This window comes from Hemibagrus wyckioides, linkage group LG22 (assembly GCF_019097595.1).
Source record: "Hemibagrus wyckioides isolate EC202008001 linkage group LG22, SWU_Hwy_1.0, whole genome shotgun sequence".
Lineage (NCBI taxonomy): Eukaryota > Metazoa > Chordata > Actinopteri > Siluriformes > Bagridae > Hemibagrus > Hemibagrus wyckioides.
In genome coordinates, this window is record NC_080731.1 from 6,973,249 (window position 1) to 6,990,930 (window position 17,682).

The window sequence follows — 17,682 nt, forward strand, 5'->3', positions numbered from 1 at the left end:
ATATCAAGATAAAAGAAGAAAATAATAATAATAATACAGACTCCAGGTCCTAACAATATGAATAGAAACCAAAATAACAAAATCCTGAATTATTTTTGAAAGAAAGAAAGAAAGAAAGAAAGAAAGGAAAAATTTCCAAGTTTTTTCCCTTTATGATGGATTTGCTCACATAAACGTGTGATCTAGCCAGCTTCCATCCATCAATACCAAACGGACTTTCCTTTCCACGTGCACCTCTTTGTGCAAACAGGATGCTCATATAATCTGACTTTTTTTTTGACATCTTAAGCAGGGAAGATTTAGATCAGCAAACAGAAAGGAAAGAAAGCTGATTTCTCTGGATGTTTTCAGTCTCCCGAGTCTGCTCTCTCGCTAAAGTTCGTTACGAAACATAGCCAAGAGTTCATACTTCGGTTTTTAAAAGAAGGGATGATGTGAACGTGTTTCAATCCAGTGATGCTACAAAAACATTCGTTTTCCCATCGTACATAAAAATGCAAGAGAAAGCCAATCAGATTTCAAGATCCTGAAGCTTGTGGCCAGAAACGTGTACAAAAGATGATTAGTGTCCCGTGTGTGGTGTTTATCTGATGTAGATAAGCTTCAGTAAGATCAGATATGGCGGTTTGTCCTTTTCAAAGCAGACTAAAAAGACTAAAACCCGGAATTGAAGATATAAATCAGATCTGACTTTGCTGTGTTAAACGTTTTTGTTGCCAGTCTAAAAGCATTCATCTTCAGAATCTCTCATACCGCAATATATCGTTATTTCTTTTCATCTTCCTTGGAAATGTGTTTCTTTACACACGCAAAAGAGTAACACTTCAAAAAAAAATTCCCCATTAAAATCAGTACACTAAGGAAACCCAGGTACTGTTTTCTGTAGTAAATTGTTTCAGGAACCCGTGATGTATATACTGTAGATCCATTTTGCTAATCGACTCAAAGCCACTCAAATACTGAGTGCTACATCTCCTGAGGGATACTATAGCACTAAATGTTGTAGGGGGTGGAAAAAAATGCTTGCACTTGCTCTGCCCTTTTCCTCCAATTAACACAGTGCAAAACAAGCACTTCAGTTTACCCGTTATAATACACGGCTTCATTTCCATCATGTGCATAAATAAGGCTTGTTAACGGACCACCATGCTCTAACCAGCATGCAGACTGGTGAAATGCCGCGAGTGTATACGTCACTCTAGTATTCCAAATGATCACAGTCAAAGGTTTACATGTGATTGACGGTTGGGGGGGGGGATCCTGACATGCACTTTTATACAACTCCTCCCCCTAGTCCTTGCATCCTTGATTTGTCCGTGATGTGTCTTGGTGCATCCTCCGCTCCTCAACATAGCCGCTGTTGAGAAGACGAGGCTGCTAGGAGTCCATGAAGAGCTTTCCCTTCTCCTGGAATGCAGGAGACGGACAGATAGGGTGTGTGGGGTGGTGCTGATCCTCTGAGACTCAAAATGATATCATTGTCCGTACTATCCAGGACCCGTCAAGCTCCAGGGGTCCCTGCAGAGTCGATGAGGGGGTCGCTGCCCTCGACGGCAACGCCCTGCGGAGGCGCCTGCTCAGCGGGTTCGTTCGCCGCAGCTACCACGACGGTGTTCTCGTCCACGAGCTCGCAGGTGGGGTTGGCGAATGCAGAGAGAGGAAGAGTGATGCGGTGCATCTCTCGCTCATACACACGCTGCTCGTGCTGCTTCTTCAGGTCACGACCCCTGGAAACGATACAGGAAGAACTCAATAACCACTTTCTTCTCTGAGTAATGTATACACATGAATAGGAGTAAATTCTGAGGTTTGGTGTAAATGTGTATCTAATTTTGAGCCTATTTAAAGGAGCAGTTTGTCATTTTTTAGTATTCATCTTCCCAACTCTCTCTAGTGCAATAATTCTGGTTTCTCTGGGAAAGTGGGAGGAACTGAAAAGCTGTTACAGCTGCAGTGTAGCTAATTTCCTGCCCAGAAAAAAAACAGCAAACAGGCCCTTTAAATGAAGATGTTAGACAAACCCCTTGCGTGTAATATTACGAATCATGTTTTCTAAAGTATCTGAAGATATGGGTCCTATCATCAGAAAACAGCTGTCCACCGACGGTCCCCATTCAAACTGACCGAGTATGAGAAGATTTGCAAAGAAGAATTCCTCAATTCAGTTGTGCAAAGCTTGTTGTGTCAAAGAGACTCAGGGCTATAACTGCTGTTAAAGGTGCTTTAATCAGTACTGAGGTCTGAATACTTATGCGCATGTGATATTTCAGATGTTCCGTTTTCATACATTTGCAATCAGTTCCAGAATTCTGTTTTCAGGGTACTGAGTGCAGATTAATGAGAAAAATATGATTGTAGTATCGGGATGCAGGAGAGCTAAATACTCTCTGAAGCATGTGTATTTTTAGTCTGGACCAATAAACCAAGGGCAGTAGTGGTTCAAGTGGTTAAGGCTCTGGGCTGAGGATCAGGGTTCAAGCCCCAGCATCACAAAGCTCCACTGTTGGGCAATTGAGCGAGGCCCTTAACCCTCTCTGTATCATAGCTGCCCCTGTGCTCTGACCCCAACTCCCTCAGCTGGGATATGCGAAGAAAAGAATTCCACTGTGCCGTAATGTATGTGTGGCGATAATAAAGGCTTCTTGCCCTCAGTCCTTCTTCTTCTTCTAATCACTGATAGGATGATGGATGTATGGTGGCTGTACTGAGCCAGGAAGAAAGAAAAAATGTCTTTCTCCAGAGGCAGTCAGAGATGACTGATGATTACATATGTACAAGCTACTGCTCTCTGCAAGCTATTTGCACTGCAGCCCTCCTATAGCTCCTTTCTTCCACCTTTCTTCTAATCCCATTCCCCTCTCTGTGCTCCCGTATATCGCTGCCCAGCTATGTGCAACATGTTCGCAGACATCTTGCTGCTCTTCAAATACATTTCTGCATTAACCAAGCAGTGAGCCTGAGCTCGTTCGGTCATTAGAGCTTTAAAAGGAGCTATTCACGTGTGGTCTAAAATAAACTCCAATCTCTGCGATGCCAAAACACTTGATGAAGTAACTGAATGAACTGTCCTCTTTATTAATGTATCTTTATAAATGATTGGTGAATGGCTATACAAGAATATTTGTGCGTCTGTGTGGAAGTAAGCCATTGAGTTGCTTCACCAGATAAAGTGAAATCATCACAGCTCAATTACACATTAAAATATAATAGCTATAAATATAAAAAGGAGGAAATAACATTAGCCACGCTACTGTGCATATCAAACAGTATTAGCACGACTTTATCTAGCAACATTAGCCGAGTTAGCCAGCTACTCAGCATTGTGTTAATGCTGCCAGGTAGTTACTTAGCTAACCTCCAAACAAAACTGTCTTAATCTAACCAAATTGCTGAATGCTAAAGCTAAGAAAAGTAGTGTACTGCTGTGCTATTACAGGCTAACTAATTAGCTATTCTAACTAGCATACTGTTTAACCAAGAGTGAAAGTTCCTAGAATGTTAGCTAGCATTAGACGAGTTAAACAACAGCCAGGAATAAATTGGGAGAAAATAAACATACCCATTTTTACTCTGTGCAAACATATAGAAACATAAAATAAATGAATAAATAAATAAATAAATAAAAATAGCAGTAAAAAAAATGTATATTAAAATTTGATATACTAGTAGATTGAGAACTTAAAATACAGTAATGACAATTATATTTTTTTTATAATTCTGAGAATTATGCTGAGAATTAAAAATAGTAATAATATACACATTTATTTAAAAAAAAATTAAAAAGGACAAATTATAGACAAGGCATTTAGTCTATAGGTTTAAAAATGTATAGACAGAATTAATATTTTAGATTATAGAGGATTTAATAAAAAATGACAAGATTAAATAAACATTTATTTTATTTTATATCATTTCTTCTGAAATTCCATTCCCCAAATTATTTGCTATGGAAAAACGTCTTATTCTCACAACTTCCTGATGCTCTTAATCACTTCCCACACGCACAAAACACTGAACACCATTTCACAAGATTCTGAATACTGCCCACAAAATAACAGGCAACATAAACAACTGTTTAACTGACAGAAGCAGCCAGAACGTCTCCACATGAATTATCCTCAATCCGTTCTAGCAAATGACTTACAACGTGCGCTGTCTTGCTTTGTTTCATCAAACCCTCTTTCTAACAAGCCGTGCTTTGTCTGTGTCCTCGTTCTGATTTCACGCTCTGGTCTGTTTTGTACCGACCCTAATTCTCTCTCTGCTTTGTGGTGGTGTGTTTGTTCCTGTGTGTGCATGCGTGTGTGTGTGTGTGTATACTCACCGCTTGTAGAAGTAGCCCACTGTTATTCCCACTCCCAGTATGATAATGATGGCCATCATGATGATGGCTAAGACATAACCTAGAAAAGAGCAGATTATTAACACTGGGCTCTGGGAAAAGCCGAACAGAGCTGCTCAAGCATTTGCAAACAACATGAGACGACTAAACGCTGCCAGATTCTGATACAATGGAAACTTCCAGATTTCTCTGTTCAGGCATAAGAGAGGAGTGTGAGGTTTTACATTTATAAAAAATAAATCAATAAGACTTACCCATAGTTCCTAGGTCTTTCTTCTTCTTGGGTCCTGTTCTGACCCGCTGACTGACCCCCACCACCGGCTGCACAGCTCCGCCTTCTATAGGCTTCACCTGCTTCGTCGTCGTTTCCTCTTCTCCAGGAGGCCTCATGGCGCAGGTTACCCCTTCTGTGCAGTTTTCATCTGTGGGTTATAAGGTCATTTGCCTGAATGCACATTCAGACATGATTTAAGGTGCAAAGTGAGTTTTTATTTCCCCCATTTTGTTCAAATCCACCAATAGCATAGAGCAGGGATATTCAACTAATATTACACATACAATTCCTTACTTAGAAAAGGTCCAACTAACTTAACTGAATGGCAAAAACAGATACCTTTTAAATGTTTTAACACATAATTAAAACACATAAAACTTTTTGATTAATGTCTTTAGTCTAATGAGCTGCCTTCAGCCAAATAATTTACATGTGACTGAATGGAGCTGTAATGGAGAATCTAGAAAAGCTCCAGCGGTTCACATGCCGCTAAGTGGCTGAAATACATCCAGGTTTTATACGTTTGTCTCCTCTACTCGGTTTGTTGACGAATCGAATCAAGTCTAGTCACAGAAGGGGATGTAGTTTTATTCCGAAATGAGATCCGACGAAGTTTGAATTGTTTACAAAGACCGAGAAATCGGAGAAAACATGCTTGATTGACAGCCCTCTATTTCAGACTCCTCCTACTGCCCTTGAGCGAAACGTAACAGCACAAACGAGAGAATCTTGTTCCGTCAGACATGAAAATATTCTTCGAGATCTAATGGATGTGTGTTCATCAAAATGGCCGTTACCACTGGTATTAACGCTCGTGTACTCTTTATATAACGGCCCAGTTTACACTGACATTCAGACAATATAAAATGTACACGCTGCAATTCTTCAGTTTCATCAGTGCATGTCACATGCCCACAAGACAAATATTAACCTACTTATCAATCACTGAAGGATTTAAGCCTGTGGCGTAATGCAATCTTGTCACAGAAAGAAGGCAACAAACTGCATAATGAAGATTTATAAAAGGAAACCGGACTGTCCTTACATAAGAATATGCAAATAAGCTCTGCTAAAAAAAAAAATCACGACATTTCTAGTGTGCAGCGAGCGAGCTCCGTCCGTTCCAGTGTGTTTTGAGTTTGTTTCATCATAACCATGACCCAAGAAACATCATCACAATCACACTATGTAACAAAACAACTACAGTGTTATTTTGCCTACATTATGCAGCACTGCTCGTTTTAGTCTTGGGTTGTGTCTATGTCTGGTTACAGAGACAAAGCTGAGATTGAATTTGACTGATTAAGTAGCTTTCAGATGACAACAGCTGCGATAAGCTTCCATTAGCAGACAGACTGAGCAAACACAGAGATCCTTCTCATTATTTACCTTCCAGCCATTTGCTAGAGGAAACAGACTTTTTTTTTTTTTTTTTTTACAGAGAGCAACACTATGCTTGACATGTTTTAATGGGTTCATGGGAGGGATAAACCCAAGCTGAGAACAACAACTCTGTTTATCTCCTCATCGCTCCACCCCTAAAAAAAATTTTTTTTACCAACGGTCCTAACGTTAAACAATCGGCAGAGGCGACAAACCAATCGGAAGCTGTTACTGTGGAAAGCGTTTCACTTTCAGCCAATCAAAATCCAAGACTTCTTCCTGGAGTATACGTGTCTGAAAAGTTGCCTTATGTTCTTGTTTGACTTGATCTGCCTGATCACACGCTCGCAGAGTGTAAGGCGAGACGTTTGGGAAAAGGACACATGAAGCCTGACCAACTGGTCAACTCATTTTCATAAACTTGAAGAACTAGGTCAATAAGCAGCTTCTCTACCTTTCCTTAAACTGATTAATCCTTCATCACAGACTTGTTTAGTAAACCATGCGGTACTAGCCCTACATGATGGCCAAATATGGGACGGAAAGAACATGACTGACTGAGGCAGCAAAATTTACACTCGGCACGCTTGAACCTCAGTGAGGACAGCGTTCAGTCACTGAGGAAAATGATTTGCACTGCATTCGGAAATAGAGGAGAGCAAGAAAGACGAAACAAAAAGCACTGGCACTGGAGACTCCTTCCATAAATGCTAAATTAACTATTTCTAACAGAAAAATGTTAATTCATTCACTACCCGTCTCAGATTGTGTGTTCACCTTACATGTCTATTAGCTGTTACTATAGAAATGATTATAAACATATTAGACTGAGTGCATTAATATAAATGTATGATTTGTGGAGCTACTATTGTAGAAAATATGGGACTCTTCTGATCAATTCAACATTGCTGTGGTATAAAGAAAGTTTCATTCCATAGCAAGAGCTTGCAGTATATTATAGAGTTGAAGTGTTTCGTTTTAGAAACAAGCTGCTGATCTGAGTTTAATATTATAGATGCTGTTGATCGGTTCTGAGCAGGTTTAATAAGATGGCTACCTTGGCATGCCTCGATAGCACATGCTTCTCTCTGGAGTTGTCCATCTGCTCCGGAAACATAGCACCAGGGCTCGCCTGAGTCATCGGGATTACGGCAGTAGTTATGATCCCCTACACCTGCAGAGAAACAGAGTGCATCAACCAACGGAGACTTAAAGGTATGCAGGGTGTTTAATAGAGCTTGTCTCTCTCTGACCCAGATAAATGTCATAAAATGCAAGACTTGTCTAAAAAGAATAGGGGAGAGACGCAGGGAACTAACTGAGAAAATGGCCATTACAGTGTCCGAGTTTTGGCACAAGGCTGACTCTGCTACATAACAGTACAATGGTTTGCACAAACATATGCTGTTCTTATACAGGATGTTTTTCTACTGTTATTCTCCTATTGTGTGTGTGTGTGAGGGGAGAGAAACAGAGAGAGAGAGAGAGAGAGAGAGTGTGTGTGTGTGTGTGTGAGTGAGAGAGTGAGTGAGTGAAAGAGAGAGATAGTGAGAGTGTGTGAGAGAGAAAGTGCATGAGTGTGTGACTGAGAGAGGGAAATAGAAAGAGTGAGTGAGAGTGTGAGAGGGAGTGTGTGTGTGAGAAAGAGAGAGAACATAAGTGTGAGAGTGAGAGAGGGAGATGGAGAGGGAGACAGAGAGAGTGAGACAGAGAGAGAGAGTGTGTGAGTGTGAGAAAGAGTGTGTGTGTGTGTGTGTGTGAGAAAGAGAGAGAGATAGAGAGTGAGAGAGGGAGATAGAGTGAGTGAGTGTGTGAGTGTGAGAAAGAGTGTGTGAGTGATGAAGTGAATGAGTGAGAGTGTGTAAGCGAACTGTCATTATAAATTAGGGAATTTTTTAAAAACAAACATGCTAAAAATATTTTCTTTTATTCCAATGACCTTGGATGTGGTTGATCATTGAAGACACCACAATGCCTGATATACCAAGTTAGCTTTCTAAACCTGCACCAACACGACAAACTCTGTTTTTCTGTGCATTCCGACTACAAAAACAGTCTGCAGCCTAATCACTACACAATGATGTCCCTCCAAGCCGTGAATCCTATCAGGGGCCTAGTTTTATCCTTTATTCATGTTCTTTTAGTTGAAGGAGTATATTGTTTATTTAATCTTGGCTTACTTCTAGGTAAAATATTTGCATCAACTGAATAACAGACAGAAGAACAGGTATTCTACCTCTGGTGTGAACTGCCTGGGAACTTAATTACTGCTTAATCAGACACTCCATACAAACTAGGTCAGGGGACACTTAAACTCGAACCAATTCCAATATACCTGCTGAGTAAGGCATAAAAAGGAATAAATAAATAACAAAAAGACAGGGTGGGCTGTTACAGAAAAATAATCAGCAACACTGATAAGCGTCACACCCTGAAGTGTTTTATTTCTCGTTTACCACAGCAATTTACCAACACATACATATATATTATTATTAATATATTAAAATATTAATAATAATAATATAATATTATTAATTTACGAAAAGAGTTACACATACTTTTGTAGCTACATTTAATATTGAGAAACAGCCAAATAAAATGAGTTCCTATATTCCCTTACATTATAACAGCTATAAACAGTTGTCCCTTTCCCAGCCTCTATTTTTTTGTTGCTCATTAAATCAATAAGACAAAAAAAGCCCTAAGCTGTCCACAGTGAAGAGCCAAGTCCATAGATACTAAAATTAAAACACAACAAAGTGTTTTGTTTAAGAATAATGATCAGCAATTGTATATATTGTGTGTGTTTATTTAACAGGTGTGAAGACACATCTTGCTTTCTAGCTAAAGCTGGAATACAAATCATTACAATGCCCCAAGAAGTAGCAGGTGAATGCTACAGTACTGCATAGAGAATACAGTGATGGAATGACTACAGAGCAAATATTAAGCCTACAGCAATGCTCTTACGTGGCAAATGTCATGCAGACCTTTTTGCACTAATGAACTGCAGTCATGTCTTTTTTGCACCTTCTTGACTTGAACTATCAAACACATATATGTAAGGGATGGCACCCTCGGCCCTGTCTTTGCCACAGAGCTTGTTTGAAAAGCCGGACAAACCTGCGTCTGCATCCCTGTCCAGATGCAGACGCCTGGATGAGAGAGATGTTTGAGACCTGGATGAGAGCGATGTGTAGTGCGTAGTTCTAGGTGTTGGATGGACTACCTCTCTCTCTCCTTCTCTCACCTGTGGACAAGTCTGGGTGCAGAGTGACGTCATAGTCCCGGTTCGTGCTGTTCCAGTTCAGACAGACACTGCCTGAGGAGGATTTCTGCTTCTCTCCCCTGTACTGCACACCATTTCCATATATGCACTCTGCAAAATGTTACAGAACATGTTTAGTTGAATCAACACATCCTTTCCTTACAGTGCAGCAGCAGTGTGCGGTGGCTCTCAGGAAGTCACGTGGTCTGCCAACGTTAAATAGCCAATGTGTTTATTTCACGTGCTTTGTTGAAAACAAGGAAATCCCCCCCCCCCGACTTCAGACCCGCAGTTACATTTCCATGCATAATTACAAGTAATAAGATTGAGCTAATTTTTTTTTATTAATTGTAGTTTTCTGAAACTTCTCCTTAATTTGGTGCACTATGAAAATATTAAGAAAAAAAAATCTCCAAAAATGTCAGAATGAATAGAAGTCACAGACAGAATAGAATTTATGTGAGTGAAGAACACTTTATATCCGTTTTTATACTTTGTACAAAACTTACTTTTTTCTAATAAACCGAACAAAGAACAAAGGGACTCCTACCTTCAAGAAGCGATGAACAATCTCCCAATAAAGCAATGCATAGCAAAAACACAAAGTGCATAGGACTGGCCATGTTAAATGCCGTCGTTTAGCCTGCTAGCAGTTGGAGTTCATAATGAATCGAGATCGTGTAAAAAAATCGTGTAAAATGATTTTTCTGAGAAGAAGAAGCTACTGCACCCTGATTATAAAGCGCTCTGAGCAGCGCAGCCCTTTTTGTTTTGGTAAAAGCCAGCTCTCATGCAGCGTTCACAAGCTCATCAGGTTTCGCGTATTTACGCGTTAGGAGCACATGAACCTCCCCCAGTGCTAAACAGCCTACCAGTGCGGAAAACACGCTTTGTTTTTATGTTTCCGACATACTATATTCACCAATTTGTTCTAGTGCCAAATAACAAAACACAAAACGACACTCAATTGCGACTTTATGCATATGCTACATGTGTCATTTCTTTCATTGTTGTTAATCTTTTCGTTTTTATTTACATTTATAACACAGGTTGTCACTTTTTATCCTTAAATATATATCCAGTTTATGTGTATTTCTTTCCACATCCAAACGCCTTAATGCCAATGCTTATTAAGTCAAAATCTAACTATGAGAAACTTTCGAGGAGCATGTGAACGCTTCCTCATCCCCAGCTTCGTAAACAGCCTCTTGTTATGAGCGGAAGCGGCGGCGCGCATTGCGGGGACGCGCTTCGTTCCTGGGCTGCTACCACTTGGAGTACTTCTTCCAGCCCAGGACATAACACCCTGATTATTATTATTATTATTATTATTATTATTATTATTATTATTATTATTATTATTATTATGGTTTAAATAAATAACCGGATTTGTTATATTCGCAAATATTTAATTTAGAAAGTTATGTAGTTATTAATCTCTATTTTTTAATAGTAGGAGGAGGAGGAGAAGGAGCAGCAGCCTTTTAATTTTAATGTTTATACCTGATTACCTCTGCAACATGTTTTAAAATCTAGTTGACTTTAATTGAGATACATAAAGGAAACCTCTTAGGTATTTTATAATATAAAAGACTATGTCAATGTGATCAACAGCAAATTTCAAATTTCTTCAAATTATCATAAAAACAAAACATGTTTAAAGTGACTTTTAATTGAGAATGTCCCTGAAGTGCGATCTACAACTATCTTCAGACTTTTATTTCTGCATCCTCAACCACATTTCCCATTCAGTTAGTCATCCAGACTCACATAAAGAAGCAGCAACACTTGGTTGCAGCTGCTAACTATCAAGCAAAAGAAAAAGGATGAAGTCCAGAGGTTCACAACACTGAGCAGTGACCAATCGGATGCTTTGTAAACAGGGGCCCGATTCTCAGTTTATTCTTGCCCTCTTAAAGCCAGCTTTCTTCTACTCTCTGAATCATTTGCTTACTATTTTGGATCATTTAAAATAAAAGTTTAAGAAACCTTTCCTAAAACAGAACTTGTTGGATATTACATTTTTATAAAATGTAATATATAATACAATGGATTCTCTTTGTATGTTGGAATATATCACACCTCCTGACCCAAAGAATAAAGATCTGGCTAGAAGGTCTGATTGCAGAGTCTCTAATTGTTTCACCATGTTGATACAAAACTACACCACTCTATTGGGCTTGCTACAGCATTCTAGAGAATGGCAGTAAATAGTCAAATGTAATTGAACCAGATGGTCAGTTTCCTGTTCCACACCACTCTCAGGCCAAACAGCATGCACTCTGGCCAACTGGCACTGCTTCTAATTAATACCACAGAGTTTCCATAATAAAACTTTCCAGAGTTTTTCAGGCAAGTGGCTCTTTGTGCTCCTAACATTTGCTTTCATTCAGTCTCCTGATATTGTTCTGTTTGGTTTCATTTCAGTCAGGTGGTTTGCTAAATTCTTCAATGTACAGCTGAACTTAATACTAAATAAATTCCTAAGAGCTCCAGCACCTGTGTATTTACACATAATTTCACAGTATGGATGAAAACAGGTTGAAGCATTGTACTCCAATATGTGTAACCAACTAAGAGGTTCATTAATGAAAAATAGGCTAGAACATGGAACTTGGGGTAGACACACACACACACAGGGACACACACACAGATTTATAGATTTTGTACATTCTTAGACTGTTCTTCAAGATCATCTCAGATGGAAATTAAACCCATTTTCTATTCATATTCCATTCTCAAACACTGTAGATTTCATGCTAGATATACAGCTAATGGCGGCCATGTTTGTTGTGGCAGTTTGTCAGACTCACTCCCATAATACCTTGTGAGGTGAGGTATTTAGCAGTTAGCTTGCAAAATAGAGCACGTCTGCTTTGATTTAAAGTTGATCTTTTTTGGTTGTGGTTTTATTTAAAGTTGACTTATTTTAGGTAAAGTTTTTCTTTTTGTTTTGTTCATTTTGAAAGTGTCTTTCCTGTAATGATAATGCCTAAAGTCTTTAATATTATATATAAAAATGTATAATACATAAAGACATTTTTCCTGCTTCTAACACATCAACTTTGATGACAAAATGTTCACTTGCTTATATATATATATCTATGTAAAGGCAACAAGCTGTTTCTGAACGTCGACAAGACTAAGGAGATGGTTGTTGACTTCAGGAGAGCACTAAGTGACCATTCTCCGCTGTTCATCGACGGCTCCTCTGTGGAGATCGTCAAGAGCACCAAATTCCTTGGTGTTCATCTGGCAGAGAACTTCACCTGGTCACTCAACACCAGCTCCATCACCAAGAAAGCCCAGCAGCATCTCTACTTCCTGAGGAGGCTGGGGAAAGCCCATCTCCCTTCCCCCATCCTGACTGTGTTCTACAGAGGGACCATCGAGAGCATCCTGAGCAGCTGCATCACTGCCTGGTTTGGGAACTGCACCGTCTCAGATCGCAAGACCCTTCAGCGGATAGTGAGGACAGCTGAGAAGATCATTGGAGTCTCTCTCCCCTCTATCATGGACATTTACACTACACGCTGCAAACAGCATTGTGGATGACCCCACACACCCCTCACACACGCTCTTTGCCCCCCTGCCATCTGGAAAGAGGTACCGAAGCATTCGGGCCCTCACAACCAGACTGTGTAACAGTTTCTTCACTCAAGGAATCAGGCTCCTCAACACCCAGGACTGAACTGTACAAAACTCTCTCTCTCTCTCTCACACACACGCACACACCCAGGACTGAACTGTACAAAACTCTCTCTCTCACACACACGCACACACCCAGGACTGAACTGTACAAAACTCTCTCTCTCACACACACATACACACACACCCAGGACTGAACTGTACAAAACTCTCTCTCTCTCTCTCTCACACACACGCACACACCCAGGACTGAACTGTACAAAACTCTCTCTCTCACACACACACAGGACTGAACTGTATAAAACTCTCTCTCTCTCTCTCACACACACACACACAGGACTGAACTGTACAAAACTCTCTGTCTCTCTCTCTCTCTCTCTCTCTCTCTCTCTCTCTCACACACACACACACACACCCAGGACTGAACTGTATAAAACTCTCTCTCTCTCTCTCTCACAAACACACACACAGGACTGAACTGGACAAAACTCTCTGTCTCTCTCTCTCTCTCTCTCACACACACACACACACACACACACCCAGGACTGAACTGTACAAAACTCTGTCTCTCTCTCTCTCACACACACACACACCCAGGACTGAACTGTACAAAACTCTGTCTCTCTCTCTCTCTCTCTCTCTCTCTCTCACACACACACACACACACACACACTCTCTCACCTGTGTGAACAAACTTATATTGTCCATTACTTATTGCACTACCAAAACCATTGTCAATATTTCATCCGCTGCTATATGTATGTTTATTTCTATTTGCATTACCTCAACCGCTGCTACTGTATTCTTGAACAATGCATGTTGTCAGGTCGCTACACATAAATATATATATTTTGTATTGTACTTGTAAGTTATGCTTGTACCCCCCTTCTACCCTGTCATTCTCGAGAGGAGTAAACAAGGTAAACAATTTCATTGTACTAGTACATATGACAATAAAACTCTTGAATCTTTTGTGTGTGAATCAATGACACTCCATAAAATTCAAGCTAAATGGTTTCTTTCCCTCTCTAGGGTCACCATGTTTAGCAAGTCACCCATTTTCCTGATTCCTGGACCATCTACCTTACAAATTATTTTAAATGTAGATAAAACTGTACTTCTAGAAGTTGCCACAATTTTCTAATTCCTTAGACTCTTATTGTCTAAACATTGTCTAACACCAAGGCTGTGTTTTTATTCATTTATTACTGCAGAAATGTATTTATAAAGGTCCCAATAAATTTGAAAAAGTGCCCATGGAACGAATGAAAGGGATTGGTGTACTAGAGACAGTGATATTCTTAGTACAAGCCATAGTTCCTATATGCCTTGAGAAATCCACAATTGTCCCCATACCCGAAGCATCAGCTCCAGTGTTCCTAACACTTTGAAGAGCTAGTTAAAGGCTCATCTGCTCTTCCCGGCCATATCAACTGGACCCTCTGCAGTTTGCCTAATGAAATAACACGTCCATTACTATGATAAGACATGGCCCAAGGGTTGTGCGCTCTTCCGTTCTTCTATATTCCACTGGAGAACAACTATAAGACCTATAGAGAGTAGACTTAAGAGGAGAATCAAGGACTTAATGAGACTTCAGATCAGATCTCTGTACATGATGAGACTTCAGAGTCAGTGCAAAGAAGTTTATTTGGCAGACACGTATAAGTGCATTCAGAAAAATGTTATGTCAGGAAAAATGAATCAGGAATAGCTCTATTTTTAAAGAAGCGGCAAGCTAAATGCTAACTCTACTTCACGAGGTAGTACTGGAGTGAGTCTGACAAACTGCCACAACAAACATGGCCGCCATTAGCTGTACGTCTAGCATGCAGTGTCACCAACTTCGCGACTTTCTTGCTAAATCTGGCGACTTTCTTTTGTCAAAAGCGACTGGCGACATTTTCTGGTGTTATTGGAGACTTTTCAGAAGTTTTGGAGCACGTATCGTTCTGCAGTTACTGTCCTCAACAAGCAGCGGGTGCTGCCGTGAGCCCATCCCCCGTCCCAAAGCACTCACAGGCGGTCAGTCTCACCGTAGCCTCCCGCTGCGGTCAACACTGCAAATGGATCGTGCATGCGCAAAGTCGCCGCTTGGTTTACAGAGCGGGATGTAAATGTTAAAGTTTCTTCACTGTCACTCTAAAATAAATCATTGTCAACTTTTAACTCGCAGTCTCGCACTTTCTCGGTCACTCGTCCACTGTGTGTGTGTGTGTGAGACGTAAGCGTGTATAGCACCGGTCTACAAGTGTATAGCACTGGTCTACTTTCTGTCCAGTTGTTTTCTTTACATCAGTCAGACTGTCCCAGTGATTTGGTCCAATACTACCTATATGTGGTGTATAGGCCATGGGAATAAGGTTAACACTACCACATCTCTTATAATACTGGATTGTAAGTCAGCTTATATTGAGACAATAATAACATGTAATCTTTGTACATGTTTAAACATAATCGAATAGGGGAAACATTTTGCTTGAAACGTGTGCCTGTGGTATCTTTCATTAAAATCAATGCCACTCGGTTTGAGATATTATTTTCTAGCCTTCTGAACTAAGTGCACAAGTACACAAACATTCGGAGGCCTTTGCATGTTGTAGATGTGATGTCACTCATGTGATGTCGCTCAGACTGTGATGTCACTCAGAAGGTGATGACACTCAGAATGGCAACGGAACCTAGTTCGGTAACTACGTCTGAATCTGGCTCTGAAAACACAACACGAGGAGAGAAGACACACTGCATCTCGATCTGCCATACGTGACTTTTTTCTTGAAAATCTGCAAAACAATCTGCTACTTTGTGAACTGCTTATCAGCAATTTACCTGCATCCAGTTATTTTGTGATACCACATTGTTGGGTAGGTGAAGATTTGTATTTATGGTATATATGGTTTCTGAAATGTGTGTTCAGTGAAGAAAATCTCCTAAAACCAATGATCATTGATGAACAGCTAAATACTCTTGAGTCCATTTCTCCTGTCTTGCTTTTCATTTTAATCTGATGTGGATATTTACAGAAGGGCATGAGGGTCATTTTAGTGTATAAGTTTATATAACACCTTGTGACTCAAATAATCTGTAAAACTGTCACTGAATGCCTGTTGTTTGCCATTGTTCACCACTGTATAAGGAGTTCATCATTACAATTTCGTTATTTGGTTTAACTGGGCACTTTTAAACGTTTTTTCCCCCCACTATGTATACTTTGTTTTAGTGTGTATTCATAAATAACTGTATTCGATTATTATTTCATGCTGAATAGTTTATATAACAAGACCTTAATACAGAGTTATAGTGCATTATAACAACTTTTGCAAATAAAACAGTGTGTGATGTATTGTCCTAAAGCCCAATATTTTAACTTTATATATAATTAGTAGAATAAGTAAAAACCTGTGAGATCTTCTTCCTTCCTTGTTATTCATCAAACTCTAAATGATCCTATAGAAGACTTGAGAAGAATGGCCATCAGCCACAAGCGAGACTGCCGCAGAACCTGGTCTAAGGTAGTGTAGCTTTATTTAATCTACACACTTTACAACTCTCTCTAATGAATGTTGAAAAATCCATCTTTACAGAAGATGTCCATCCTTGACCGAAGATGCCCCTATTTTACTGAGTCCTATTATATTCCCCTTAAGAGAGCATATGAACAAAGACAGTTGAACCAGAATAGATCTTAGGCTTAAGTTGAGATGTCTAATAATTGGTTTAGAGAGAGAAGAGGACATTGTTCTGGTACTACTTACGCAAAGGGGCTTAAGTGTGTGGTTTTAAAAGTCAATTTTTGTTGGTTGAAGATGTATATGAGAATTGTGTTATATAGAATGACATTGTCTCCAAGTCATTTTTACAACATCAGCTAGGTCTGAAGTCACAATCTACAGTCTTTGAGATGTCATGTGGTGTTTCACTAACAACACAATTTACTGTGTCACGCAGAAAAAACAGCCGGACAACAGCCTGAATCAGGATGTGAAGCTAAAGAGACCGAAAATCAAGAGAAGCCATCTCTTTCCCCAATCCAAAAGTAAAAATCCAATCATAATAAAATAATAAAAGGAGTGGAAATGTAGGACAAAGCAAGACAAATTCCATCAGCCCTGTACCAGCATCCTTAGTTATCTGAAATGCATTCCGCATATTGGATTTGTGCCTGCTTTACAGAGACTCCTGCTTCGGAAGAACTGATGGAAATTCCATCACCTTCTGGTGTGAGGCCTAGACTGAAGAGGGAGAGCTTAGGGAGGGTCTGCTCAGGTGATGCTGAGCAACCTCCCTGCAAAAGTGTGAAGGTAAAACTTTGAACTCTACTACATCTTTAATTCTAGAGTGAAAATGCTTCTGATGTCTCTGGAATAGACAGTGTGAGGTAACTAATATTTATTTTATAGAAGGTGGATTTCAGCTTCAAGCCTGAGACTTGGATTTCGGAGAAGGCGAAGGTGGATTTCAGCTTTAAGCCTGAGACTTGGATTTCGGAGAAGGCGAAGGTGGATTTCAGCTTTAAGCCTGTGTTTACAACACCAGCTGAAGTGAGGAATGTACTGAAGAGGAAAAGCTCAGGGTGTGACGCCGAGCAACCTCCCTGCAAACGTTTTAAGGTGAAACATCTACTACATCATTAATTCTTGAGTGAAGATGCTACTGTTTTTTCCACAATAGACAGTCTGAGATAGGCTGAGGTAACTAATATTTATTTTATAGAAGGTGGAGTCCAGCTTTAAGACTGAGAAGCCACAGTCCAGGAGACAGTGCACT

General features: G+C 39.9%; 1 protein-coding gene across 1 annotated transcript; it reads right to left on the minus strand.

Moving 5' to 3' along the window:
- Window positions 1-101: 101 nt before the first annotated feature.
- Window positions 102-10,096, minus strand: pik3ip1 (phosphoinositide-3-kinase interacting protein 1). The gene is made up of 6 exons (XM_058374535.1): window positions 9,818-10,096; window positions 9,250-9,378; window positions 7,057-7,173; window positions 4,597-4,764; window positions 4,325-4,403; window positions 102-1,727 (listed from the first exon to the last, which is right to left on the minus strand). Exons 1-6 carry the CDS (start codon window positions 9,888-9,890, stop codon window positions 1,502-1,504), a joined length of 792 nt encoding a protein of 263 aa, XP_058230518.1. The 5' UTR covers window positions 9,891-10,096; the 3' UTR covers window positions 102-1,501.
- Window positions 10,097-17,682: the final 7,586 nt, after the last annotated feature.

Coding starts and splice junctions, on each gene's coding strand:
- pik3ip1 (XM_058374535.1), bottom strand. CDS start 9,890: ATGGCCAGTCCTATGCACTTTGTGTTTTTGCTATGCATTGCTTTATTG. Junction 7,174..9,249: donor GCACCCAGACTTGTCCACAG/GTGAGAGAAGGA, acceptor GTTTCTCTGCAG/GTGTAGGGGATCATAACTAC. Junction 1,728..4,324: donor GTGGGCTACTTCTACAAGCG/GTGAGTATACAC, acceptor TATCGTTTCCAG/GGGTCGTGACCTGAAGAAGC.